General features: G+C 48.5%; 1 protein-coding gene across 1 annotated transcript in view; it reads right to left on the reverse strand.

Moving 5' to 3' along the window:
- Positions 1–25,410, reverse strand: part of LOC308628709 (kinesin-like protein KIF16B) — a 295,568-nt gene extending 270,158 nt beyond the window's left edge. The window contains exon 1 of the mRNA XM_081255964.1: positions 25,273–25,410. Within this exon, the coding sequence (XP_081112090.1) occupies positions 25,273–25,319 (47 nt within the window). The 5' untranslated portion in view covers positions 25,320–25,410. The remainder of the gene's footprint in view (positions 1–25,272) is intronic.
- Between the last annotated feature and the right edge of the window lie 1,577 nt (positions 25,411–26,987).

Below are 26,987 nucleotides of genomic sequence, written 5' to 3' on the forward strand. Positions count from 1 at the left end.
ACTCTTCCTGCAACCCTCTCTCCCCGGGCTACTCCTCAGCCTTTCTGGCCGGTCCTCAACACTCAAAGATCTTGCTGACCTAGCTGCTGTCCATAAAAACCACAAAAGCATCAGCTCGACTTCTGAGAAAAGCCCAAGGGTTTTTCTCCTGAAAGAAATCCAGGAGTGGCTTTTTCAGGCCATCGCCCTGACCGCATCTCGGAACACACCTCGCCACATAGTGCTCAGCTGGAGGTCAGCAGCACCATGACCTACATCCCGGCCAGGAGTCTGCGCAGCCCTCCTCCGCTCCCCAGGGGCTGCTCCGCAGCCGAGCCAAGGGCAGCAGTGCCGTCACAGCCTCAGATGCCGGGAGCATCTCGGGCCAAGTGAAAGCCTCCGCTGACCCCTGCCACTGCGGGACGGAGCCATCAGGCTGTGCCTTTTATGATCTTCCCTGGCCTCCAGAGGGTGTAATAAACCCAAAAAATTAGGCAAACAGGCAACTGTTCCGGGCTGGGATCCCGGAGGAACAGACGCTCGGGGGGCAGCCTGGCATGCAGGGTGTTCATTAGGGTGTGCCCTCAGGGTCAGGCCCTGGGACAGGAGGAGAGGGCGGCAGGACAGGGCAGAGGGAGCAGCGAGCTGTGACCAGATCCAGGGGCAGCCCTGGCTAACCCCACAGACTGTTCTGGAGCTACGGTGGCCCCTTCACACCCCCGCATCGTGCAGCCAGGGACCAGGACCACAGGCTGCCTGGGAAAGGGGCTAGGGCCCCTGAGGGGCTGACACTGAAGGCCCTGCAGACAGCACTCCAGAGGCCGGGCAAGAAGCCCTTCAGCAAAGGATGCTCTGGGCATCAAGCACGGGGTCCGCCACCCCGAGTCCCCTTAAATCGATGCTGCAGAGGGTGCTGACGAGCAGCAGCTTCAACCATCCCCAACTCTCCAGCAGGGAGCGAGGAGCTGGGCTCCCAGGCCAGAAAGAAGGCAGACACCTGCTTTCAGTTTTCCGCTGACGGAAGGACAGCCCAACAATCAGAAGCGTCTCAATACAAACTGAGCTGCCCTGAGATGCGCAGAATCATCACCGAGGAGGTTTAGCCCGAGGCCGACTGATCCCTATCCAGGACGCCGGAGGGGGAGACTGATGTATTCCTTCAGTCCACGAATATTAGTGAAACCGTCAAACGCCAAACAGCACTCTCTCTGCACAGGGATAAAGCAGTAAACAACACAGACAGAGTACTGTCTAGAGTCTTCATTTTAGTGAGGGGGTTAGAAAAAAATAAATACAATACCATTTTATATACTGGTAAGCGCTGGGAAGAAATGAAAGGGTGTCAAGGGCTAGGACTGGGGGCAGAGGCAAGTCGTCGGAGAACACCTCTCCAAGGGGGTGGCGTGTGAGCCAAGGGCCAACCGGAGCGAGGCAAAGATCTGGGAAGGGCAGAGGCCCTGGGGCAGGAGCCAGCCAGAGGCCTGGGGGAAGAGCAAGAAGGCCAGCGGGCCTGCAGGAGGGAGAGCGGGGAAGCAAGACGAGAGCAGAAAGGGGGCAAGGGCCAAACGATGCCAGGCCTCGCAGGGACTGAGATGCGACAGGAAGCCACAGACACGGGAGGCTGTGTGCACGGGGGTGGCAAAATGCTTCTATATTTTTAAATGATCCCTCCAGCTGCTGCTCAGACTCTGGAGGGGGGAGAGTAGGGCAAGGAGACCAGTCAGGAGGCTAATACAGGCCACATGGGCGATGCTGGACCAGGGATGAGAGCAGAGACGCTTCCAAAAGACAACTCGGCCAGATCTGGGTTCCCAAGCCCTGCCGAGTAACAGAATAATCTGAAGAGCCCAACCCAGACCTCCCAAAAGAGAATCTCCAGGATGGGGACCAGACACCTGCATTTGACCTCCTAGGAGACACCGACGACCACGCCAGTGTGGGAGCTGCTACCCTCGCTGCCCAGTGACGCCCTCCTCAACTCTGAGAAGCTGGGATTCTAAAGAGTGTGGAAGCCTAACTGCCTCTCAGCTCCTTCTGAGACGCGCTTTGCTCAGGGGTCTCGTCCCTTCCTCTGAATCCCCAGTTCCAGAACAAAAATCCAGCGCAGGGCTGTGCCTTCTGCTGGGTCCAGCTGGGGCCTCTCTTCTGAAGTCTACACCACCAAGGGAGAGAGAGCAGGTAGCAAAAGAGCATGAAAACTTCTGATTCAATTTGCAGTAAAAAAGAAAGAAGGGGGCTTCCCTGGTGGCGCAGTGGTTGAGAGTCCACCTGCCGATGCAGGGGACACGGGTTCGTGCCCCGGTCTGGGAAGATCCCACGTGCCGTGGAGCGGCTGGGCCCGTGAGCCATGGCCGCTGAGCCTGCGCGTCCGGAGCCTGTGCTCCGCAACGGGAGAGGCCACAACAGTGAGAGGCCCGCGTACCGCAAACAAAAAAAAACAAAAAAAAAAGAAGGGAAGGGAAAATAATATGTGCATACACCGAGTAACTATTTTCCCAATTCCCCTAAAGAAGGCACATAACTAGTAGTGTTCTAGAAGCACAGGAGCAAAGTTAATTCATGGCATATAATGAATGCCTTACTCCAGGCACTGCACTTAATTCTGTCATGGAACCCTGGTCCCAGTTAGGAAAAGCTGGAAGATAGCTCAAGAATTTCATACATTACAAAACTCAAGCCCCAAACCATGAAGGACTAAATTTTGCTCGAGACTGAAGATGACAATGACACTTTCACAGGGAATTTTGGACACGCTGCAGGGGGAGTACCTGGGGCCCAGATGCTGAAGGCGAGAGGAGGCTCAGGGAAATGGCGGTGACAAGAAGTGGGCTCAGGAGACCCCACCACCTGGTCTCAGCCAGAGAGAAACCGGGGTCCTGGAGGTTAAGTGACCGGCTCAAAGTTGCTCCTATAGTCAGCGCTGGGAAAGGCTGGAGGAATTAAGCCACAGAGAACCACCGAGGGCACGCTAGCACCCCTGACCTGATTTCAGCTACGTCCTCCTGAAGGTAGGAGCACGGGATCCCAGTGGGCTAGGTCAGCACGTTTAAGACTAGTCTAAACAGGTGCAAGTCACCAACTGCACCAGGCGCCGGATGGGGGAGCGCAAGAAGCCCATCCAGCCTCAGCTCCACATACACGTGTCACCCAAGCTCCCTGCCACATTCCAAACTAGGCCTTCTGCGAGGACACACAAAGATCCCCCCCGCTGGTCCCTCTGCCTGGAAGGTACTTTTCTCCTCCATCTCACTTATCCTTCAAAACACTTACAGATGTCTCCTCCTCCAGGAGGCCCTCCCAGAACAAGCCCCAGCCAATATCTTCTGTGTGATGGCCCATCACTCACCACAGCAGTTTCCACTTTCTACCCATTTACCGCTGGGCCACTACATTTTGTCTTCCCCACCAGTCTGGATGCTTCCTGAAGGCAGAGATAATGCCCTGCTTTTGACACATCCCACAGTATGTACACTGTCTTTACGTACAGCAAGCACTTGGATGAATAAATGAACGAATGAATGAGTAAGCAAAGGAAAGAATGAAACACATGAGCTGAAAACAAGACAGTTTTCTTAAACTCAAGCACTAAAGTGAAGGAAATGCTTCCAAGTTTACTACATGTTTTCAATTTTTAAATGCAGATGAGTTTTGTCCCATAAGTACCGGTTCACTTGGCAGATGTTAACTCCAAAGGCAGACACGAAGCTCACTCTCCCCGCAGACCCACAGCTGTGACTCTGACTCCAAGACCAAGGCACGGGGACCTTCTGTCTCTTTTGAGTCACAGGAAAGAGGAAAAACAAGGATGTGCACGTGGCCAAACTTCTTCAATGTGCTTCTCCAAACACACAAGCAACATATTCATAAACAAAAAGTGGATGTTTAAAAGAGGTGGTGTAATAGAATATTGAGAACATAAGAACATCTATTAATACTTCTTTTGTTTTCCTGTGTTCAGACATTAAATCAACTATTGAATGCCCATGAAATACAAAGTTCTCTCTATTCTTTACCCACACCATCACTACGATGCTCCTTCCAGATTTATCTCTATTTTAGAAAAATGTTCTCAGTGGCAACTTTTGAAAAGCAAAAAAAAAAAATACAATAGGTGGCCTGTAAAGAGAAGACTGATTCCTTTTACAACATCGCCAGCTAAGTATACCAGATAGAAAGGTGTGCTATGAAATACTAAATTGCAGGACTTTTTCTCTAGAAGACTTCACTTGGAGTCAGAGTGGAATAAGATGCAATCTTGGTCTCGAGTAGCATTTCCACCAAGCCCTGCATCTGGTATTGCCCAGCAGAGTGGGTTAATCATTGTGGGGGGCGCATTAGGCTTCGGGGAGCTGGGTGCAAATCCTGATTCTTAGTAGCTCTGTGACTTCCGCGCTTCATTTAACTTTGCTGCGCCTTTGTTTCCTCCTCACCTGTAAAAGTACTGAGCTTCCCTTGCATATAACTTTTGCTGGAAGATGTGACACAGGGAAGCAGGCCCCACAAGGCCAGGCACCAGCAGACCACCAGTGTGCTCTTTCATTTCTACCACAAATCCAAGATCCATCCATTCATTCAACACACGTTCACTGTGCCTCTCCTGCCCTCTGGGAACTTACATTCTGGTGGGACGATTCATTTTAACAAAACCTTTGCATTCCTTTCCCAAAAGAGATGGAAATGGAGGAAATCCAGAAAATATATTTTGCCAAATTTTCTAGCCAGATCTCACAAAAATGAGGAACCACCATATAGCTGATCTTCATAAATTTTGTTTATAAAATGCTTATCTTCATCCACACAATCCAGAGGCCACAGTTCATAAAAAAGACAAGAATATCGGAAACACCAAAATTCTTTCACTTATGTTTAAATACCTGTGAATTAGGTCTAGTTATTCTGACTTAATCCACACTGACTGTCTGACCTGAAGACGTGACACACGCTGTCCTTCCCGCACCGTGGCCAGCAGCTCCCTCCCTGTCCCCCTCGGCAAGCGGGCAATGCTCATTCATATATTAAATTAACGGGAGCAACAGCGGCCAGAGGCAGGACTAGGTCAGTGGACAAACACACACGTGTCCCCTTTACGCGGCGCTCTGGGGATGCAGAGATACATGATCACAGTTCTTGCCCTACAACAGCCCACGATCACCCGCCGTGGGTGAGAGCAAACAGGCTGTAAAAGCAAAGCCAGCTTGGGGGTGGGGTGAGTGGCAGGGAGGCGGGACCGAGGAGACGGGGCTTCAGTTGGCATCGTAAGTGAAACAAAGTCGGCCCAGAAAAGAGGCCCAATCGTTACCTCAACAACACCCACGTTTTTATACTGGGGGAGAGGACGCAGGGCGCCAGAAAGCTTCACCTGCAAGACATCAGGGCATCAACAGAAGAGCAGGCTGACCTTACCGGGGGCGTCCGGTCCCTGGAGCACATGTAGTTAATCACCTCCCAGCAAGGCCTCCCGCCCCAGGGCTCTCGAGCCGCTGATGCCCAGCTGCACCCCATATTCATTAAATCCGACTCTCCGGGGTGGTAAGCCTCAGCTTGAAACGGAGGCCCGTGTCCCAACCTTCTGCTGAATGTTTCAGAGGGACCAGCTGGGGCTCACCCATACTCAGATATCACCACCAAAGCCTGAAGAGGAAAACAAGCCATAACCTGGACCTGCGAGAAACCAGGTGAGAGAGAGGGAAACAGACCAAGCAGGCCACCAAAACCCCAGGCAAAGGAGAAAACGCCCCCCGCGTGGGCAGGCAGCGTGCTCAGAGCTACAGCTGAGGTTCGGGTCCGAAGAGCCAGGCTGAGGTTCTGGATCTGTAACCGACGAACCCTTTGAGGACCACTAGGCCTGTCCACCCATCCCCAAACCTGCCTCCGAGGGGTTGCCAGGTTCAGAGGGCAGACCCCACGTCCGTGGCGGACAACTAAGCCTCGCAGGCACAGACGCTGTCCTTACTCAGTGCCCCCGGCAGAGCCCACAGAAGCTCCCTGCCGAGCCGCATCTCCCAGGGGCGTCTGCCCCCACGTCCCCTCTTTTCTGACCTACGTGGCAACCAGGAGAGGACCAGTATCTCTAAGCACTCAGTGAAATTCGCAGATGCTTGTGGCACAACAGTGGGGCGAGCAAAGGACACTCAAAGATGACACCTCCCCAAACAAAAACGGACAGTGCTGACACTGCAGGGCGCTGGGAAGGGGAAATGTGTAAAGTGAACAACAGTCTTAAACGAAACAAGGAAAGGGGGAGGATTTTTAAACCTCCATTATAAACCGGAAGTTTTACAATGGCATCCCACGGTGAGGACTGGTACACGCCATGTTCTAAACCACCTACCGGGGGAGGGATAAATTAGGAGTCTGGGATTAACAGACACACACTACCATACATAAAACAGGTAAACAGGGCTTCCCTGGTGGCGCAGTGGTTGAGAGTCCGCCTGCCGATGCAGGGGACACGGGTTCGTGCCCCGATCCCGGAAGATCCCACATGCCGCGGAGCGGCTGGGCCCGCGAGCCATGGCCGCGGAGCCTGTGTGTCCGGAGCCTGTGCTCCGCAACGGGAGAGGCCACAGCAGTGAGAGGCCCGCGTACCGCAAAAAAAAAAAAAAAAAAAAAAAAAAAACAGGTAAACAACAAGGACTTACTGTACAGCACAGGGAACTATATTTGATATCGTGTAATAACCTATAATGGAAAGAATCTGAAAAAGAATATCTATCTACATATATAACGGAATCACTTTGCTGTACACCTGAAACTAACACAACATTGTAAATCAACTATACTTCATAAAAAATAATAAAAATAAATACATCTTTAATTCATTGTATTTTTAAAATCAGAAGGCTTTACATACAAATCTGGGTTTCCGACTTCTCTGGAAGCATGCACAGGAGAGCAGGGCCTGCTCCCCGCAGGGTCCGGCCAGCCCGCTCCTCGCCTGGCTCCCCAAACCTGGGAGCCAAGATACCCTCAGCCTCCCACCTCCCCACCCACCCAGGAAACCCAGAGACTTCACAGAAGGGACTGTGCCTCTAACAGCAAAATCCTTTTTATAAATTACGAACTGGCGGGCTTCCCTGGTGGCGCAATGGTTGAGAGTCCACCTGCCGATGCAGGGGACACGGGTTCGTGCCCCGGTCCGGGAAGATCCCACATGCCGCGGAGCGGCTGGGCCCGTGAGCCACGGCCGCTCAGCCTGCGCATCCGGAGCCTGTGCTCCACAACGAGAGAGGCCACAACAGTGAGAGGCCCACGTACCGCAAAAAAAAAAAAAAAAAAAAAAAAAAATTACGAACTGGCGGCAAATTTAAAGGATCTGATCGTGGTTTCTCAAACTTCATGCACTTTGTGCTGGATTTCATTACCTCCCCCAACCCATGGTGCCTGGACAGGGAACAGAGCCATGGAAATGCTGGCAGAGGCCTCGAAGCTAATCAAGCTGACTTTTAACAACATATGATTTCACCCGGCCAGGAGCAAACAGGTTTGATTTGTTCAGGTATTGAGGATTTCTTAAAGAAACCACCAGCAAGGGGCTTTCTCTCTCATTTCCTTCTGTCTTTCCAGTGTGGGCTGCACCCTCAATTCTCACGGCTCCTCGACAGTATCTTCACCCCTGCGTGAACTCAAGACACCTTTGGAAGAATGGAGCTGCCCTTTCCCGGAGCTGTAATGCCCGTGTAGCATTCTAACGTTCTTAATTCGAGAACTCATCCCAGATGCCTTGAAACTGAATACTCTACCACAATTTACAGGCAGAAATAAGAGCCATCACCTAATCATCAAGCCAGAAGGGCCTGAGGTAAGAAAGCCCGCTGATACTCCCAGGCTTTTTGCAATAAAACAGAGACAGAGAGCAAAACAGGTCTGGCCTCATCTCTGTGGCTGGCTGAGCAGGGAGTCCACGCACAATAAAGCAGGCCCCTCCTACGACAGCCACACTGGGCAGAGGAGGTCTCAGGTTGCACCTGGCCAAGACCCACACCTCTAGTTTGGACGTCATTTCAAAGGCAGAGGGGAGGAGGGGGCGAAAGCCAGCCCTTCGTAAGGAGTCTCACTGATAACGGGATGACATCAGAGGGCAGCTCTGCTTCTGTTTCACTCGAGGCCTCAGCTCTCAAGGGTCGCCTTCCTGTTCTCTGATGATTAATCAGGCTTTTTCATTCGGCCTCCGCTCTGCTGCACACTTCAACGCTGCCTCTGAGCCCCTCACGTTCCGTGGCTCTGCTGTTGGCATTTTCAAAGCTTGACAAACCCGGTTCAGCATCTGAAATAGGAGGCTCTCCAACAGGAGTGCACAGACCCGGCCCCGGGCTTCCCACAAGTCACACAGGGAAGGGACTTGAGAACAGCTGTGTCTGCCTCTGAGGTTAAATGAGTGGATAAAATCACATCACGCTGAAGCCACACAGAGAAAGCAAACTGCTGGTCTCATTCTAGCAAATGCAACATTAACATACAGCCACCAGGAACTGCTCTCGGGCCTCACGTGAGGTCTCTGGACCTCCACGTGCTGTTCCCTCCACCCGCTACACCTGTCCTCCGTGGCCGATGCCCACTGCAGGCCCAACTGAGCCATCTCTCCCTCCGAGGGCCTTCCCCCAACACCCCAAGTCTCAGTGAGACCCCAACATGGGCTTCCACACGCACCACAGGACCTGGTCCCACAGAGGCACGTCTGTGCCAGGCTGGTGGCCCACCGTATCCCCAATATGCAGCCCAGCGGCTTTCATGGTGTGGGGGGCTCTGCAAGATCAAAACTCTTTTCATAATGGCACCAGGACATTATTATTTGCCTCTTCACTCTCACTCACGACTGCCCAGTGAAGTTTTCCAGAGGCTACAAGGTGTGTGATGACAGGTCATTCCGATGGCTGAGGCACTGGGTGCTTGTGTATTCTTGTTCTAAAAAAGTCTGTTTTAATTTCTAATGTGGTAAAGATATCAATATAACCCACACAAACAAAAGCTCTTTGGGGTCCTCAACAATTCTTAAGGGATCCGCAAAACTTTGAGAACTGCTGGTCTAGCACAGGGCCTGGAATACACCCAGCAGAGTTTAAATACTTTATGAATTAATCAATCCATCAATGATGGGGAGATGAAACCTCTATCAATATACTGACGTCTACTTTGTAGTCTGGTATGGACAAAGGATGGAAAAAAGAGGTGCCCAGGGGTCAGTTCACTCTTTCCTGGTTAAGAAGGGAAAGAAACAGATTCCCCAGCTGGTTGGCTGGGTGGCAGGTGGATGGCTGGGTAAGGAGATGAGTGACTGGGTAGATGGGGTGGGGGGGTGGAATGTATGGGTGGAAGGATGGATAGGTGGGTGGATGGGTTGGTGGATGGATGGATGGGTGGGTGGGTGGGTGGGTGGCTGGGTGGGTGGGTGGGTGGATGGATGGATGGATGGATGGATGGATGGATGGATGGGTGGGTGGCTGGTGGCAGAGCAGGTGGGCGGGAAAGGGGGTCCACTCCAACTGCAATGCACTAGTTCCCACCCCTCTACATTCAGTCACACCTGATGGCCCCCCAGATCAGCCTGGCAGCTGTCAGTCTCACTCCCTGGCTTTCTAACACACAAATCTCATCATGTTACACCCATTTGTAAAATGGTTCCCTTTATCTACAGAATCAGCTTTAAGTGAAATCATTTTAGAGCAGTGGAAAGGAAGAAACAATAATAACGCCCGGACAGCACAACCTCCAGACTCTGGACCTCTCACCTCTCCGCCCCTGTGCTCACCAGCCAGCTGAAATGTCAGCAGTGTCTCAACACTGCAGCTCCCCAATCTCACTCCACAGTTTAGGGCCTCTGGACACTTTCTGCTTAAAATGCCATTGCCCACCTTGTCTGCCTGGCCAGCTCACTGTACAGAGTCCTGCCCTCAGACACAGAATCCTCCAGGATACTCCTCCCAGCCCTGAGAAGGAGCTACACTCAACACCTCTACAGCCACACACCACTGTGCCCTGAACACCCATCGTCACCCACAGGACAGGGGACATTCTCCTTGTGGCTACTGCTCCCACTAGATCATGAGCTACTGGAAAGTAGGGATCATGCCCTTGCTCATCTCTGACCAAAGAAAAAAGCCCAATAAAAGCTCAATGGCCAGACAGATGCCAAGGTCACCAGAAAAACACCTGCTCGTCACCATGCGAAGCCTAGGCAGACCTCAAAGCTCCATTTCTGCCATAACGTCTACCTGTAGATTTGAGCTCACGTTGATTTTCCTTTCTCCAAACACATACTGTACTTTATTATCTACATAGAGAACCTAATACTTGGTGACGAGTGGACAAAGTCCACTCATTGCTGAGTTATGTAAGATTCTGCTCCATCGTCACAATATTCATGGGAAATCCGAAGAGGTACAACAGAAAATTATAAGTTACCACTGACTGTGCCTACTCTGTACAAGCACTTCACAGCCATTAATTCCTTAAGCCATTCAAAGAACCTTACAAATAAGGTAATATTGTCCCCATTATACAGATGAGGAAAGAAGAGACCAGAAGACTAAAGTATCCTTTAGAACACCATGTAGGTAGTTCGTGGCAATGCCAGGATGCAACCCTGGGACCATCTGATTTACCTACCCTTCAACACCCATGCCTCTCTCGCACCTTCACTGAGCACTGTGTGAAAGTTTGGGATTATGGGGCAGTGCAAGCTCTGTCTTGCTAATTTAATCCAGCCACAGTCCAAAGGTATGCCCTCCAAGGAAAAGCTCACACACACAAAAAAGCAGTTTCTCTTACACAGAGAGCACTTACTGTCTGCTGAATGAGGGTATGAATGAATAAGAAATGGCAAATCAATAACTAAAAGCACGGTCCAAAGGCTAAAGAAAGATGATAGAGAAAATAAATCGGATTTATCCAGGACTGATTATCAATAGCTGTCTCTCAAGTCAGAGTAGAATAAAAGGAAGAGGGGAAAAGACGGTAAAAGCAGAAACAACCACAAAATCCTCTGACTTTTTAAAATCAAAAGAGAGAGGAATTCCAGCCAAGATCAAATTAGAGACAATCAGATCAGTTTCAGAGCACTTATGTTCCAGGAAAGAAAGAATAAATTCCTTCCACTGGTCCTTTAATTCATTTATTACTCATTAGAAAGAACAGAAAATCTGAAAGCTGTTTGTTAGTAGAATCTACAGGCTAAGTTAACACTGGAAATAAGGTTCTCTTGGGGAAAAGCCCCATCAAGGATTAAAGGTCCCCACCTGTCCTTTGCATGGACATATGGAACAATTAATCCAACCAAGGTGCTGACAGCTCAAACAACCAAGGACACCAGGAGGCAAAATTCCTCAATCCTTTGAGTGAACAGGGGTACTGGGGTGGTGGGCGGGGCAGTTACCTATTCTCATCCTTAATATATCAGTAGAGTCAAAGTTGACCCTAGGAACAAGAAAAGCTAAATTAAAAAGGAGATATTTTACAAGACAGCTAAATGCCTTGTGTCATCTTGGACTGAAGCTTGGACCAGAGAAAAAGACACTATCGGGCAACTTGGGAAATCTGGATGAATCAGATCAGTGGATAACACTGTATCAATGTGACTCGCCTGGTGTTTAATTATACTACAGCTGTATAAGGTGAAAGCTACCTGAGAACTCTGCACTATTTCTGCAACTTTTTGTACGTATTTCAAGATGAAAATTTTTTTAAGAAGAAGAAAAACATCTCAATTGGATCATCATATATGAGCACCGGCCCAGGACTCCTGACATTTTTCTCACAGTCAGTTGCCCTTCTATCTGATCAAGCAGAGATAGCTCCTGTAACAACACTAACTTTACGAAAAGAAAGCCAACAGACCAAAACCCAATATTTTTGAAAGCTTTATCTCTGCAACTTGTTTCACTTCCGAGCTAGTCTCCATCACCTTGAATCAGTTTTTCTGGAAAGCTCCCTGGGGAACTTGGAAGTTCCACTTAGAGGGAACTCACAAAGTGGTTTACCTGTGCCCCAAGCTGAGTCACTGTGATGGCTTAGACTCTGTTTAATAAAGCCTGAAAATAAAAATCAGTAGGTGCACTCAGGCAAGAGACCATAAGACCATGAAGCCACGAGAGCTTAAGAAAGCAAGCTCCTGACACTGGGTATCCCATGGTGGACTCAGAATCCTAGACTCTTTGAAGATGAAAATTCTCATTCTAAGCTTTATTTATCCTCTTGGGATCATAAGCCCCACCCTTCACCCCCAGCTTCCAAGAGGAAAGAGGACTGACTTTCTAACAGCATCCTAATTTCAATGTTCCCTCATGTAGAAAAATCACATTTTACCAAGTTCTGCTCTGAATAATAGATTCACTACACTAGTGTTTTCAAACTGCCGATCATAAGTTCAGTTTAGTGGATAAAGACCATCTTTTTTTTTTTTTAATGAAAGAGTAGAGAGTAGAAACATCAGCATGCATTGGGCTGATAAAGGTCTTACTGCAGATGTTTTAAATGCATAGTCCTGTACAATCGTCATCAACCTTCCAAAGTACAAATGTCCTTCATTTTAAATGTGATTAATCCTTTTTCACTAAGTCAGAGGGGGAAAAAAATGTTTTAAATGAATCTTATATTCACAATAACTTTTATTAGAAAATCTGAAATGTGTTCCCACGGGCAAAAAATAAATACTGTTGCAAACTGAAGTCAAAAACTTTTCCTGCAACGTATTTCCCTCAGATATGTATTAATTACAAAGAGGAAAAAATATAACAATACAGTGGAGAAACCCAGCAGACACCACCTTGACCAAGGGACTGAGGTGGACATCACCAGTAACAAGACATACTGGCCTCGTGACCCCCCCATGATAGGAAATGAAGGACACTTACGTGGCTTTCTTGCCAAAACTGCATAACTTCAGTTTAATCATGACAAACCGTGGGAGGAACCCAAACTGAGGGACATTCTACAGAATAATTGACTGGCACTCTTCTGAGACTTAGAAACTGTCACTGACCAGAAGAGATGAAGCAGACATGGCAACTATATCCAGTGTGGGATCCCAGGACAGAAGAAGGACGTTCTCAGGAAAACCATGTCCAGTTACCAGGGCCGCACCACGCTGACGCCTTGGTCCTGACAACTGCACCGTGGTCACGTAAGACGCTGAGGTTAGGGGGAGCTGAGTGAAGCATACGTGGGAACTTTACTGTATAATTATTTCAAGTTAAAAAAAAATCCTTTTCTAAAGGAACAAGAGTGTTCTATCCCATAAACTATGTATCATTGAAACATAGTGTTTCACCTCCAATCCTCTAACCTTAAGAGAGAAACATAACACGTATTTGATGTGTAATTTGTGTATGATTAACTTAATACACAGGGAAAGCCTGAAGCTGTCCTTTACCCAGGCTCTTCCTCAGCTCTCTTCTACCTCCCCAGCCTAATACCCAACAGGAGGATCATCAAAATTCCCTTCTGCTCACGGGAGCAACGTGAGGCACCCCACAGATGCTGGGCTTCGGATCCCGGATTCCTTATAAGCATCCACATACTGAAAGATTGGGGAGGACATAACAGCTATTGATGCAGCAAATATCTTCTGAGTACCTATCTGTGCCAGGCACAGTTCTAGGCCCTAGGGAAACAGCCACAGACAAACCCAACAAGGTTACCAGCTCTCATGGAGTTTATGTGTGAGAAGCAGAGAGACAAGAAACAAGAAAACAAAAATCCTTTCACATGCATACACATGCCCATGCACGTGTGCACGTGCGTGTGCACACAAACTCAATAATGGTAAATGTCGTGAAGCCAGAAGACCAATGCAATGTGATAAAGGCTTCTCAGAAGAAGTGACATGTGAGCCGGGACCTGATCTTTCTCTGATCCCCAGTTTCTTCATCTATAAAATGGAGCTAAAAATATTCACCCCTGTGGGATTGTTGTCAAGAATTAAATCAGGGGGCTTCCCTGGTGGTGCAGTGGTTGAGAGTCCGCCTGCCGATGCAGGGGACGCGGGTTCGTGCCCCGGTCCGGGAGGATCCCACGTGCCGCGGAGCGGCTGGGCCCGTGAGCCATGGCCGCTGAGCCTGCGCGTCCGGAGCCTGTGCTCCGCAACGGGAGAGGCCACAACAGTGAGAGGCCCGCGTACTGCAAAAAATAAAAAAATAAATAAAAAGAATTAAATTAGATAATGATGGCATAAGATTTAACAGAATTCCTAATAAGTGAGTGAGTGGCTAGAAATAGTCACTGGGGACAAAAATTACTTGTGGGGGCTTCCCTGGTGGCACGGTGGTTGAGAGTCCGCCTGCCGATGCAGGGGACGCGGGTTCGTGCCCCGGTCCGGGAAGATCCCACATGCCGCGGAGCGGCTGGGCCCGTGAGCCATGGCCGCTGAGCCTGCGCGTCCGGAGCCTGTGCTCCGCAACGGGAGAGGCCACAACAGTGAGAGGCCCGCGTACAGCAAACAAAAAGAAATTACTTGTCAACACCATTACGGTGAAAGCACTTTCTCAGCTGACTTTAAATTCTACACATCCCATTGAAATTTGCTCCAAGTGTCTATGAGTAGATTGCTGACCACAGAAACAGTTATTTCCCCTCCACTGGGCAGCAACAATGAATAATGAATACACCTGGAAATGGACAGAGCAGGAGACACACATGCTCAGCCCAGAGTGGGTGAGAGTGAAGCACAGCTCCAGGCCCCGCCGGCAGCCGTGCCTGATGTGAGTCGCTGGGCCGAACCCAAGGGAACAATGACAACCTTCCCATGAAGGATTTCTCCATGCCGGTCTCCGTAAGTGCAGCGGGACAGAAGACAGTCCAGGCTGCGGAAATCAGCCAGAGGCTCGGCCCTGGGGAAGGGGCTGGGCGTGGGGGGCACTGTCGCACCTCCCCCAGGCCGTGTACGTCTAACCGCAATGGATTTCCTTTCATAAAACGGGCCTCAGCAGGCCTGCATCCCAGTTCCAGGACCCACACAAATGGAAAAAGCTACTGAAATAATTTAGGCAGGTGATCATGAAATGAGAATGTGTAGGCTAGATCAGCTCAGACCAGAGTGCTATCTATGTACTGCACAACTGGACATTTCTAAATAACCTCTGACACACACACACACACACACACACACACACACACACAGACACACACTCCGTCTCTCTCTCACACACAAATGCCATGAATAAAATAAAGCAGCAGAAGTTTAATATCGAATTATACTTACTAAATACTCTAAGTCACTGAAGAACATTTTTCAAACTTCTGGTACACACCTATGTAAGTGCACTACGCACACTGATCTTTTTAAATTTTGTGTATGAAAAAAGCATCATCACCTGTTTCATCTTACTTGTCAAGTCCACCTAAAAGAAAGGAAAAATCCTCCACATGCTCCAAACTCCATGAATCAGGGTCAGCGCCAGCACAGCGCTCCCCGGGGAATCTCCCCTGTGGCCCACGGCTACCCGCTCCTCCTGGTCCCAGAAACCACTGCACGCTCTCTAGCCACCCCTACTTCCCTGCCCTGCCCATATAGCCTTCTTTCCCCAACCTCCTAACTCCCTGTTTTCTTTTCCTCTTCTTTAAAACAAAAACACACACACACACACACACACACACACACAAACTTCTCTGCCAGGCCCAGGTTTGCGATGCCCAGGTGAGGGCTGGGGTCTAAGCGCCTCACACAATCAGTAAAGAAGATTAGATTTTATTACAGGCGCCAAACTGCACAGGTGAACAGGGGTGAGCTCCCTCCTTCCTTTAATCCCTCTGTTAACTGGAAGGGAAGCGACAGGTGCCACCTCCAGGTCCCCACCGCCAGGCTCCCGCCCCCAACCCCGCTAGCATCCCCTCCCACCCCTCAGCTAAAACAGTTCCCTCCAGAGACAGGAGCCCATCACCTCCCCAGCCAGCTGGGCTCGGACCTCGACCGGCAGCACCTCCGATGCTGGTGACCCCCTCTCCTCCCCCTTGATGACCAGGACGTTCACTCTCCTGCTTTTCTCCCTTCCTGTCTCCACTGCCTGGCCCTCCACTCCTGTCCGCTTAAGTGTAGTTGTCAGTAACAGGTGATTATAAAAAATAACAGCAGCTCTGATTTGTTGAAAGGATATTACATGCCTGGAAGTAGGCTAAACACCCTCTCTCTATACACCCTTCCATCTAATCCCCTCAACAACTTATGCACTATCATTTTACAGCTGCAGCTTGCACATGCTGTGGCTTCAGTAGTCTTTTACAACTCTTAAACATAACTGAACAGCCTAAAGAGCTTTTATTAATGTTGATATACCCATTTATAGTTACCATATTAGAAATGAAAACTGAGAAATGTTTGACACAGAATGCACAGCACACAGACTCACAACATCATCACACATCATGTAGCTTCTGGAAAACTCCACAGTACCCTCGTGAGAGATGAGAGTAAAAACAGCAAATATCTTACTATGGGTGTGAAAACAGTTCTGACTTTGTAAACCCCCTAAAATAGGCTCAGTGCGTCCCAGCTGGCCCTGGACCACACTCAGAGAAGCCCTGTTTACAAAAGAAGAAACTGAGCCCAGGAGTAAAACCAACCCGACTAGGTCACTCGGCCAGCTACTGACAGCTCGGTCTTAACCCAGGTCGTGCAGTTCTGCTATCCCACCCCTTCTTTCTTTACCATGGTCCTCCTCAGAGACAACATTCACTGCCACCACAGCCGCTACCACCTTCAAGTGACCCACCTCCAAATATGCACCTGCAGAGCTGATAACTCACCTGAGTTCCTACTGCCTGCAGCCCCCACCAGCATCCTGAGCCAACTCAACTGACCACCATGGCCCTCCACCCCGACAGGCTCATCCCACATCCTGACCTTGGCAAAGGTCATTCGTCCACTTAATAGGGCCCCAAGCCGCTCAGTCATCTGACTCTTTGCCTCTCTATGTCCTACTGATGGGTCTTCAGAATGTCTCTTGCAAACGTAAAAGACAGGATATAAGATAGTTATACGTTCGTTATGCTGCTACACAAACAGGAAAAAAAGACCGGATTTAAATGCACCACAACTTTAGGAGGGTGATCTCTGGATCCATGGATTTATGAGCGATTTTCAATTTGATTTCTTTGGTACACTTTTCAGCACACGTTTTTTACAAGCATACATTATTTTCACAATCAGAAAATACCGTGAAGGTTTTGTCAGGGTTTGTTTGTAAGTTTCATCCTTTGACTCCTCCTTTCCTGTTACTTACAACGCCAGCCTGGTCCAGAATCCCATCCCTACCGGTCATACTCCAGTTCTCTGAATGGTCTGCCGGCACTGGCCGCTGCCCACTCAAAAGGACATCTGAGGGCTTCCCTGGTGGCGCAGTGGTTGAGAGTCCGCCTGCCGATGCAGGGGACACGGGTTCGTGCCCCAGTCCGGGAAGATCCCACATGCCGCGGAGCGGCTGGGCCCGTGAGCCATGGCCGCTGAGCCTGCGCGTCCACAGCCTGTGCTCCACAACGGGAGAGGCCACAACGGTGAGAGGCCCGCGTACCGCAAAAAAAAAAAAAAAAGGACATCTGAGGTCTCAGGGTCTTGCACCCCAGAATATGGCAGGAAAGTCAGTGGGATAATAGTGCATAAAAGGCACTTAGCACAGCACTTGGGAAACAGTCAAAAAATGTTCACTGTTGCTGGAGTGCTGGTATTATTTCTCTACATTGCTGTATCTCTGAAAAGCCATCAGCAGCTCCCAGTGCCAGTAACAGTAGCCAATATTTATAGAGCCCTTACTCGGGGGCCCAGTACTGTTAGCAAGGGTTACTTCATTCAATCATCATCTCAGCCCCACAAGGGGGGTTGTGAAGATCTCCATCTTACAGATGAAGAAACTGAAGCACAGAACACCTGAGTAAAGTGCCAAGACCCAGAGCTAGGAAGGTGCACAGCCGGGATTCAAACCCACCTCAGGCTTACTGTCCAGGAGAACTTTCCACGAGGATGGACATGATCTCTCTATCTGCCTTGTTCAATACGCAGCTACTGAGCATTTGAAAGGTGACTTGTGCAACTAAGTAACTACATTTTACATTTTATTTAACAGTTAACTTAAGTAGCTGCCTGCAGCCAAGGGCCAGCACAGGACTGGAGTATAAAAGCCCGAACTCCCAAGCTTAACAAAGAAATGTCCTCACAACACCCTGCCCACCGACCTCTCCACTAATCCTTACACAAAGCTCCAGTTAGTCTAAGATCCCGGGTAACTGTACTCGGTGCCACCTGCCAGCCATCCCCACCCTCCTCTTATCTGAGTCTTCTGTACAATGGAGGGGCTTTAGAAATGAGAGTCAGAGAGACTTCAGGTCCAACCCGGACTCCACCGTGACCTAGCTGTGTGACCTCAGGTCTCTGAGCCCTTGCTCCTCATCTGCAGAATGCAGCCACTGTGCTGACTTCCAAAGGGCATCAGCCAAGCACTTCACAGACGCTCTCTAAATGCTGGCTGGTTACACCCCTTCTTAGGGACTCAATTCAAACCCCACCCTCTCATCCAAGGGACCCTGGGAAGCCACGGAGACCTCTTCCTCCAGCTTCTAGAATCCCCTCACAGATTCTGTGTTATTTGCGTGTGTGGTGTGCCTGTGTCTCTCCTCTGCCACCAGCCTAGCTGTCCCCTGAGGCCAAGGGCTTCTGTCATCAGTGAGCCCGGGGACAACAAGTCACCAAGCAAGGGGCTCTGGAGGGGAGTGGAGCTGGCTCGGCCGCACTTTATTATCTGAGGGGTCTCAGTTTCCCGTCTGTAAAATGGGGGTGAAAAGACCTCCGTCAGTGAGTTGGTGTGAGGGGGAAAGGAAGTTGCCAAGGTGAAGAAATGAGCACGGTGCCTGGTGCATGGTACCATCTCAACAGACACCTGCCACCCTTAACACGAGAGGCTGGCGTCATCACAGACCCAAGAGGCTACCACTGAGCTATTTTCCCCAACACTCCTGCTCTTCAAATGGGAAAACTTCGGTAGAGTCTAAAGACATCAACCCCAGTCAAACTACCACTGGCGTTTTTTCCTTTTCTTTTTACCTTGATTGTCATGACAGCAAATTCTACCTGGGAGGCTCCTCGGGAAGAGAAGCTGAGAACCTCACGAACAGAAGGCCTGAGGCAGACCTGCCTTACAAGATGAGAAAGCGCATCATAACGCTAACGTCCGGCCTGCTGCCCGCACTCGGCACATTGTTTATGTGCGCGAAAACGTTTTTGAAACATGTGTTATGGAATAAAGGTACCTGCATTAAATTCTAAAAGTAACAGTAATAACAACAGCCAATCTTGGGGCTTCCCTGGTGGCCCAGTGGTTAAGAATCCGCCTGCCAATGCAGGGGACACGGGTGTAATCCCTGGTCCGGGGAGATCCCACATGCCACGAAGCAACTAAGCCCGTGCGCCACAACTACTGAGCCGGCGCTCTAGAGCCCGCAAGCCACAACTACTGAGCCTGCGTGCCACAACGACTGAGGCTCGCGCGCCTACCGCCCTTGCTCCACAACAAGAGAAGCCACCGCAATGAGAAGCCCGCGCACCGCAGTGAAGAGTAGCCCCCGCTCACCGCAGCTAGAGAAAGCCGGCACGCAGCAACGAAGACCCAACACAGCCAAAAACAAAAAATAAAGAAATCTATTTAAAAAAAAATCTTTACAGAGCCCTGGCTATATGCCAGGAACTGTGTGGAGAGCTTTGGCCCCGTGCATGATCTCTTCTGAACCTCACAACAATGTTTTTCACACTGCCAGCTGCAACTCATCAGATGATCTTGAAGTCAGTTTAGTGGACCTAAAAATAGCAATTTTTTAAAATGAAACAGAAAAGAATAAAATAGGATGGAATAGAAAATACAAGTGAATTGCATGTAACACCTCATAAATCTTTTACATATCTACAGAGCTTCAATTTTAAACGTGTTTCTTATTGTGAGTCACAGTAAAAAGTATTTGAAAAAGACCTTGTCTCACAAAAGACCTTATAAGGTATGTGTAATTATCATCACCATTTTACAGATGCAAAAATTGAGGCTTAGAACAATTATGTCTCTTGCTCAAATTTATCCAGCTGCTAAAAGACAGCTAAAACTGGAACCCAGGCCACCTGCCCTCAGACCCTGACCATCTTAACACTGGCAGATCAACAGGAGAGGATAGGTTGCCCTAAAGAATCATCTATTGTTTCCAGGAAAAAACAAGCAACTGAAACCAACAGGACATGGACAAATTACCTCCCAAATGATTATTTTGCTCTCTCTTCAAGGGAAAAAAAATTCTATCTTATAAGATTGTAAGAATGAAACCAGTGAAAAAGAAAAGACTAGGCATCAGACTAGTGGAAGAAATCACAAAGAAAAAGGTAGAGACAATGCATAAATATTAAGCTTTTACCCATGAAAGTTATGAACAAATTAAGTTCCTGCTAACACTTTACTCATTTTAAAAAGCATAGCTATGACTGTCCTAAGAAACTGACTTCTGGGCAAGCTAACTATCTTTCTCAATCTGGAAAATGGCATACAATAATAGCCTCTACCTGCTAAGATTATTGTAAAGATTAAACTATTTGCAACTCCTGCCCAGAGCAAACTCTCAATAAAGCGAGCTGCTGTTACCTGATGGAACGTAATGGCTCTCTCAGATCTGAAACTACTACTTCTGACACATAACCAAAAGCCATAAGGTAGTGTTGAGGCTCAGGATGGGCCACCCCAAAATGCACCTCTATGGCATATTAATTGTTTTAAATTAAAGTTTCTTAAGAAACGGCCAATCCAACAGGGTCATTCTCACCCTCCTTTCTGTTTCCCTGAAAGCAGGAAAATCAATCTCCCATGTGAAGGGCCCACTCCCTGCATCTGGAGGTAGAAGGACACCCTTACAGCGAAAAACAGGGAATTCGGAGCCTTGTTATTTCTTTAATTCACTACCCCAAGCCCAAACTCTGTTTAGGCTCTTCAGTAATTGGGCACACAAAACCTAAGTTTCTTTGTCCGGTCATTTCCTTACAAATTTGTTTCTTTTTCTCCTGTTAAGTCTTGGGTCAACTTTATTATTAGTCTAGCCACAAAAACTCAAGAGAAAGGGAGAGGGAGAAATTTCCTCCTCTGGGACAGTAGGAAAAACAAATTCATCACATCTTGTCCTTAATCGAGCCCTGGGTGTTTCTTGCAAGGGGGACTGGTGACCGCACAGGCGCCTCGCTCAGAGTCAGTATCCCACCACACTGTCCCATCCTTCAACAGCCTGGCTGCAACAGCCAACCTCACCTATCACTCCAGGCCTTTCCTTCGGGCTGGTTGCTTCCTCTTTGCCTTCAGCGCCTGTACTCTTATTTACAATAGCCAAGACATGGAAACAACTTAACTGTCCATCGAAAGATGAATGGATAAAGAAGACGTGACATATATAAACATGTACATATATATATATATATATATATAATATATATATGAATATGTGAATATTATTCAGCAATGAAAAAGGAAATCCTGCCATTTGCAACAGCAAGGATGAATCTTTAAGAGTATTATGCTAAGTGAAAGAAGTCAGAGAAAGACAAATACTGTATAGATCGCCCTTATATGTTGAATCTTAAAAAAAAGAAGCAACAATAAACAAAAAAATAACGTAGAAAAAGAAATCAGATTTCTGGTTACCCAAGGCAGGGGTTAGGGAATGGGGGAATTGGATGAAGGGGGCCAAAGGGTACAAACTTCCAGCTATAAAATAAATAAGTCATCATGTACAACCTGATGACTATAGTTAACACCGTTGGATAGTATATTCGAAAGCTGTTAAGAAAGTAAATCCTAAGAGTTCTCATCACAGGGGAAAAAAACATTTTTTTCTTTTCCTTTTTTTTTTGGAAAACTACATGAGATGATGGATGTTAACTAACCTTATTGTGGTAATCACTTCACAACATATACAAGTCAAGTCCTTCTGCTCTACACCTGACGCTTACACAGAGCTATGCGTCAATTATACGTCAATCAAACTGGGGGAAAATATTTATAACAACTTCCTTCAACCCTCCCAGACCACCAGCTGAAAATTCTTTCTCCAGTGCCAGTGACTTTTTAGATAACTTTTTAAAATTACATACACAAGTTTTCAATTATTAATTATAACACCACCAATGAGCGAAGTAAAAACCCAAACAGTAAAAGGAAAAAACAAAAAAGAAGCCATCTATCTTCACCTGACAGACTCTTCATCAGCTCTCCTCCCCAGAGTTAGCACTGTCAGGCTTCTTATGAATCACTCTATACAGGTATGGCCGTGTGTGTGCCTCTAGGTACATATTTTTTAACACACACATTCACACAACTCTACTGTAGTGGGTGTGTATGTGGATATCTTGCTTTTCTCACTTAATCCCCTATCTTGGAACTCTTTTAAGATCAACACATTCTTTTTTAAGTACTACAAAGCATTCTACCAAATGAATAGGCAACAATTTAACAAATCCTCCATCACTGTACATTTAGATCATTTATGATTTTTTTGTTGTTGTTCCAATGATGATGCAGAAACATCCTTACACATACTTCTTCATAGGTAGGAATATAATCCGTAAAATAAAATCTTAGAAATGAAATTTCTCAACCAAAGAGTTCTATAAACCTCAAATCTTGACAGCTACTGTCAACTTTCCCAGCATGGAAGTCTCAGAGGTCTTGATCCTTTATGACTCCATCACCAACACTCAACGTTCAGTTAATATACACCAATCTCACTAGTGAAACATGGTTTCTTACGGCCACTATAACTTGGAAGTCTTTCCTTATGAGTTAGGCCAAGTACTTTTGGTTGGCCAATTGTATATGTCTTTCTATTTCACTCCCAACTTGCAGACCACTGTCTCCCCGTGAAACTGCTCTTTGGAAGGCTACCAATGCTCTTGTCTCCAAGACCAAGGACCTCATCTTCCTGGCATCCTCAGAGCACCATCGTGGCAACATCTGACAATAACCACCACCACCTCCTTCGGGAGACCCTTCTCCTTTCCTGCCATGACCATTTGCTGTGCTGGTTCTCCTCCATGAGTTGCAAGCCAATCTTCTCCCTGGAATCCTAAAGAGAAGCAAATCCCAGTGTCCAATCCCTGAATCCCTTTTCTTCTCACTGTAAACATTTTCTTTTTTTTAAATCTACTGAATATCTGTGCTTTATACATAAAAGTAAGATTTTCTCCTGCTGAGAAATTCCTTCCTCACTGTAACATTCTTAAACTGTCATCTATGTGCAAAAGATTTCCAAATGTCAATCCTCAGATCACCTGAGACCCATGTTTCTTAGTCTACTGAACACCAGCAAAGAGATGGATGTCCTTCCCACACTTCGGATAGTAAACAGGGTCAACACCTGGGGCAGCACTCATCCTGTGCTAGATGCTGTCCTTGTACTTGACACTTACTGCATCTCCTATAACTTTCAAACCCAAGAGAGATTGCACCCACCTGACCGTCCACCTTCCCCAAACCTCTTCTACCTCCTTGAGCATCAAACCTCAGTTAATGACTCTGTGTTCTTCCCCTTTGCCCTCCTTCTCACCCAATGAGCTGCCAAATCCTGTCAGTTCTGCCAGCAGACTGTCTCCGTGGATCTTTCCAGGCTTCCCATCTCCACCTGGCCAGACTACTGCTTCCTTACCTCTTGCCCTAATCCTGATGCCACCACAAGAGTTCTCTGCTGAGAGCACAGACATCGTCACATCCATCTACCTGCCCAAAGTACGTGGCTTTTGGACATGTTTCCGGCCTTCTCTCCACATACCTGGGCTTCAGGCCTACACTGTCAAGGCATGCACCAGTAGCATCCCTCCCAACCCACCCAGGGTTTTATGAGAGTCCCACTAGTCTGTAGTCCCTCCCTCACCAGAGACACACTCAGCAGACCTCATTTACCTTATCCCACAGACAGCACCCAGCACAATGTCCGTGGATTTGGTAAGCGGCACTTCATAACTGCTTTCTAAAGCTACTCAATACAATCTCGTAGCATGCGCTCCAAAACTTCTTTATTTCAAAGAAGGAAAGGAACTTCAATATACATGTAAATCCAAAATAAAGAATCTTTCAAAAACATCTAAATGACTCTGAGGTCCATTTGTCTTGTAGGACTGAATATACCTAGAAACCTACATATTTTCTTAGGACTTACAAAAAAGTCAAACTCCTTCCCTAAAAAGCTTTAGAGATAACTTAAAAATCACAAAAGCACTGGTCTCCAATAGTTATAAACCAGAATAATGATGCCCTATCTGTCAATAGAAAAACAGAAGTCAAAGAAGCCTCCGGCAATCTCTTGATTTTATGATCTTCTGATGCCTCTATCAGCTGTCAGAACAATGACCTCCAAAGTCGATACAAAGAAAGTAGCAAAGGCCATATGGCAAGTCAAATGTCCAACTTGATTGAGAAGCCAATAAAAACAAATGGCCTTGTGTGAACTGCTCCTATCAATTAGGAAGGACACATCCCATTTAGATCTACTTCATTCTTTAAAGTTCTTTAAACCAATTTAAAAAGCTAACTTTTGTAAAGCCTCTTTGTAAACTGATTATAAAGTAGTCACCGAAAAGGAAGCAAACTATTCCTCAGTGAACGCAAAGTCAATTCATTCTGAAAAGCATTATTTTGTAGAAACACGCAAGATTAAATTCTAAATGTGTTTATAACTCCCCCTCCCCCCGCTGTTAAATTAACATCAGCATATTTCAAACACGTGTACTTAAGTGTCCTTGATTTTTTTTTTTTCCAGGAAACAAAAGTTTGTTAAAGTTTTCCCATCCACTCTTTAACCTGAAGTTAAGAACTGCTAAACTACTGATTACAAGTTAGGGTTCAAGTTCAGGGAACTGAAATCACTTCTTCTTAAGAGTTGAAAAAAGTAACACTGATAACAGAGAACTTCTGAGTTGGCATAACTGGGGGGACTTCGCCTAACAGCTCTGGTGCCCTCATGACCACGCTCATGGATTTACACCCTCGTGAAACTGTTCCCTTGATGCTTTTTAAACAGAGAAGAAGCAAACTTCTTCAAATTAATGGGACCTGGAAGAGTTAACAGGAATCTCCTCCGTGGCCTCGTGAACTCTCTACCCCCCAGGGCCCCTCCAGGGCAGTGTGAAAGGAACAGCAAACCTTCAAGTGCTCCGGGCCCCCAGAGGCCACAGCCAGGGCCCAGTGGGCCGGAGACCGGCTCTTGACACTTAAGTCCAGGCTGGCCTTGGAGGGGAGTTGGAGACCAACTTCCTCTTGGAGGGGACGCCTCAGGGGGCCGCCTGCGCCCCGCCCTCCTACTCACCTGCGATTCATGGGCCGGACCCTCACGGCCACCTTGACCGATGCCATTGCTCATCGCGGCCCGGACCACGGGGGTTCCCACCTGCCCAGCGTCCCGCGGCTGCCGGCGACTCTCAAGACTTGGCCCGCGGCTCCCGCCCACTTCCCCCTCTGCCCCCGCCCCTCCGCTCCCGGCCGGACCCGGCGGCCCGCGGCGGCCCCACCTGCCCTGCCACTGAGCATGCCCAGAGCGGCTCCTGCCCGCGTGATCCGCGCCCCGGGCTTTGGCGGCGCCCGGGAGGCGCAGAGGGGCGGGGCCGGGTTGCCTGGGCGGGGCCTGGAGCACGGAGGGGCGGGGACAGGATACCCGGCCGCCGCCGCCTGAGGTCGACAAATCAAGGCAGATCAAGTTGGCCTGGGAACGGGGATGGAGTCATTTCAGGAAAGCTTAAAACCCAGCCTCATTCCTTGGAAAACTGGGGAGGAGGAGGAAAACGAGGAGTTCACAGTAATTTAGGGCCAGCGAAAGGACCCCAATCCTGGGGTCAGATTACCAAAAACAGTTTTTCGGCCCTTACCAAGGACCTGGCTTTACTCCACTGTACAGGTGTTAGCTCATCCAATTTACGGAGCAAGAAACTGAAGCACAGAGATTATCACAGCTTGATAGTGGGCAGCTCCTCAGGTCCTCTCTGCTACTCTAAGGCTGTCCGAGTGCGTGTGTTCTGGACCCCTAAATTCAGGGATACAAAGAAATGAAAATAAAAAGGGTACTGGAAGTTTTAAATGTGGGCGAGAATGGCTACATTGGCTGAAATCAGATCTTAATTGGACTTTTTTCGCGCTTATGTTACAGTTTAGTAGTTTTAAACTTAAAGGAGTTTGGGGTGGGGACGACCCTCTCCTCCAGGCCTAGGGTTTCTGGGAGAAGTGAGGTCCGACCCCGTTTCATTTCGTGAGGCCCCGTCCCCGCCGCCCTCTCCCGGGAAATGCATATTCATTCATTCAGTCCGTCAAGCATGAATGCATTCGGCCATTCTTTCACACACACCCAGTGGCCCACCTGTTACCTGCGGGCCACATTAACCAAGGCATCAGCTCTGCCTTCCTCCTGCTGCCCCATTCTGGGCCGCTTAGCCCACGCACCCCAACCCCAGGACCCCACCCTTCCTGCCTCGGTTCCCACAGCTGCCCCCCCTCGGGTGGGGGCAGGAGGGCCCACTGAAGGCAGTGCCCATACTCAAGATCCACTGCGCCCCCATGTTCCTAATGGGGCCACAAAGGGATGCTCTGCCCTCAACCCCTCCCCGCCGGTATTTCACGCCCCCAAGGGCAACCAGGAGCTGCTGGCAGCGTCCCTAGTTCTAAGGAAGGCGGCCGGACTGGGTCGGAGGGGCTGCTCCCCCAGCAAGCCAAGCTATAATGGAGGCCGCAAGAAGTGGAGGCTGGGCTCCTGGGTTTGAGCCTCAGCTCCAACACTAGCTTTGGGAGGCGTCCAGTCTGCATTACTGGGCACCTCTGAGGCTTTTGCTTTATCTACAAAACAGGAACAACTCCTTGGAGTTGGTTCATGCTTTAAGTGAGATGATGTCTGCAAACATGTAACCCACTCAGACAAGGAATCGTCGCATCAGCGTCCCTAGAACCCCAAGAGTGGCAGGAAATCAGCAACCACGTGTTTCTAGAGCCGGGAGAACCCTGGCTTTTCCCCCTAGGGGGCCGCGGAGCTGGGTGCAG

Source organism: Mesoplodon bidens (assembly GCF_964165515.1).
Source record: "Mesoplodon bidens genome assembly, chromosome: 15".
NCBI lineage: Eukaryota > Metazoa > Chordata > Mammalia > Artiodactyla > Ziphiidae > Mesoplodon > Mesoplodon bidens.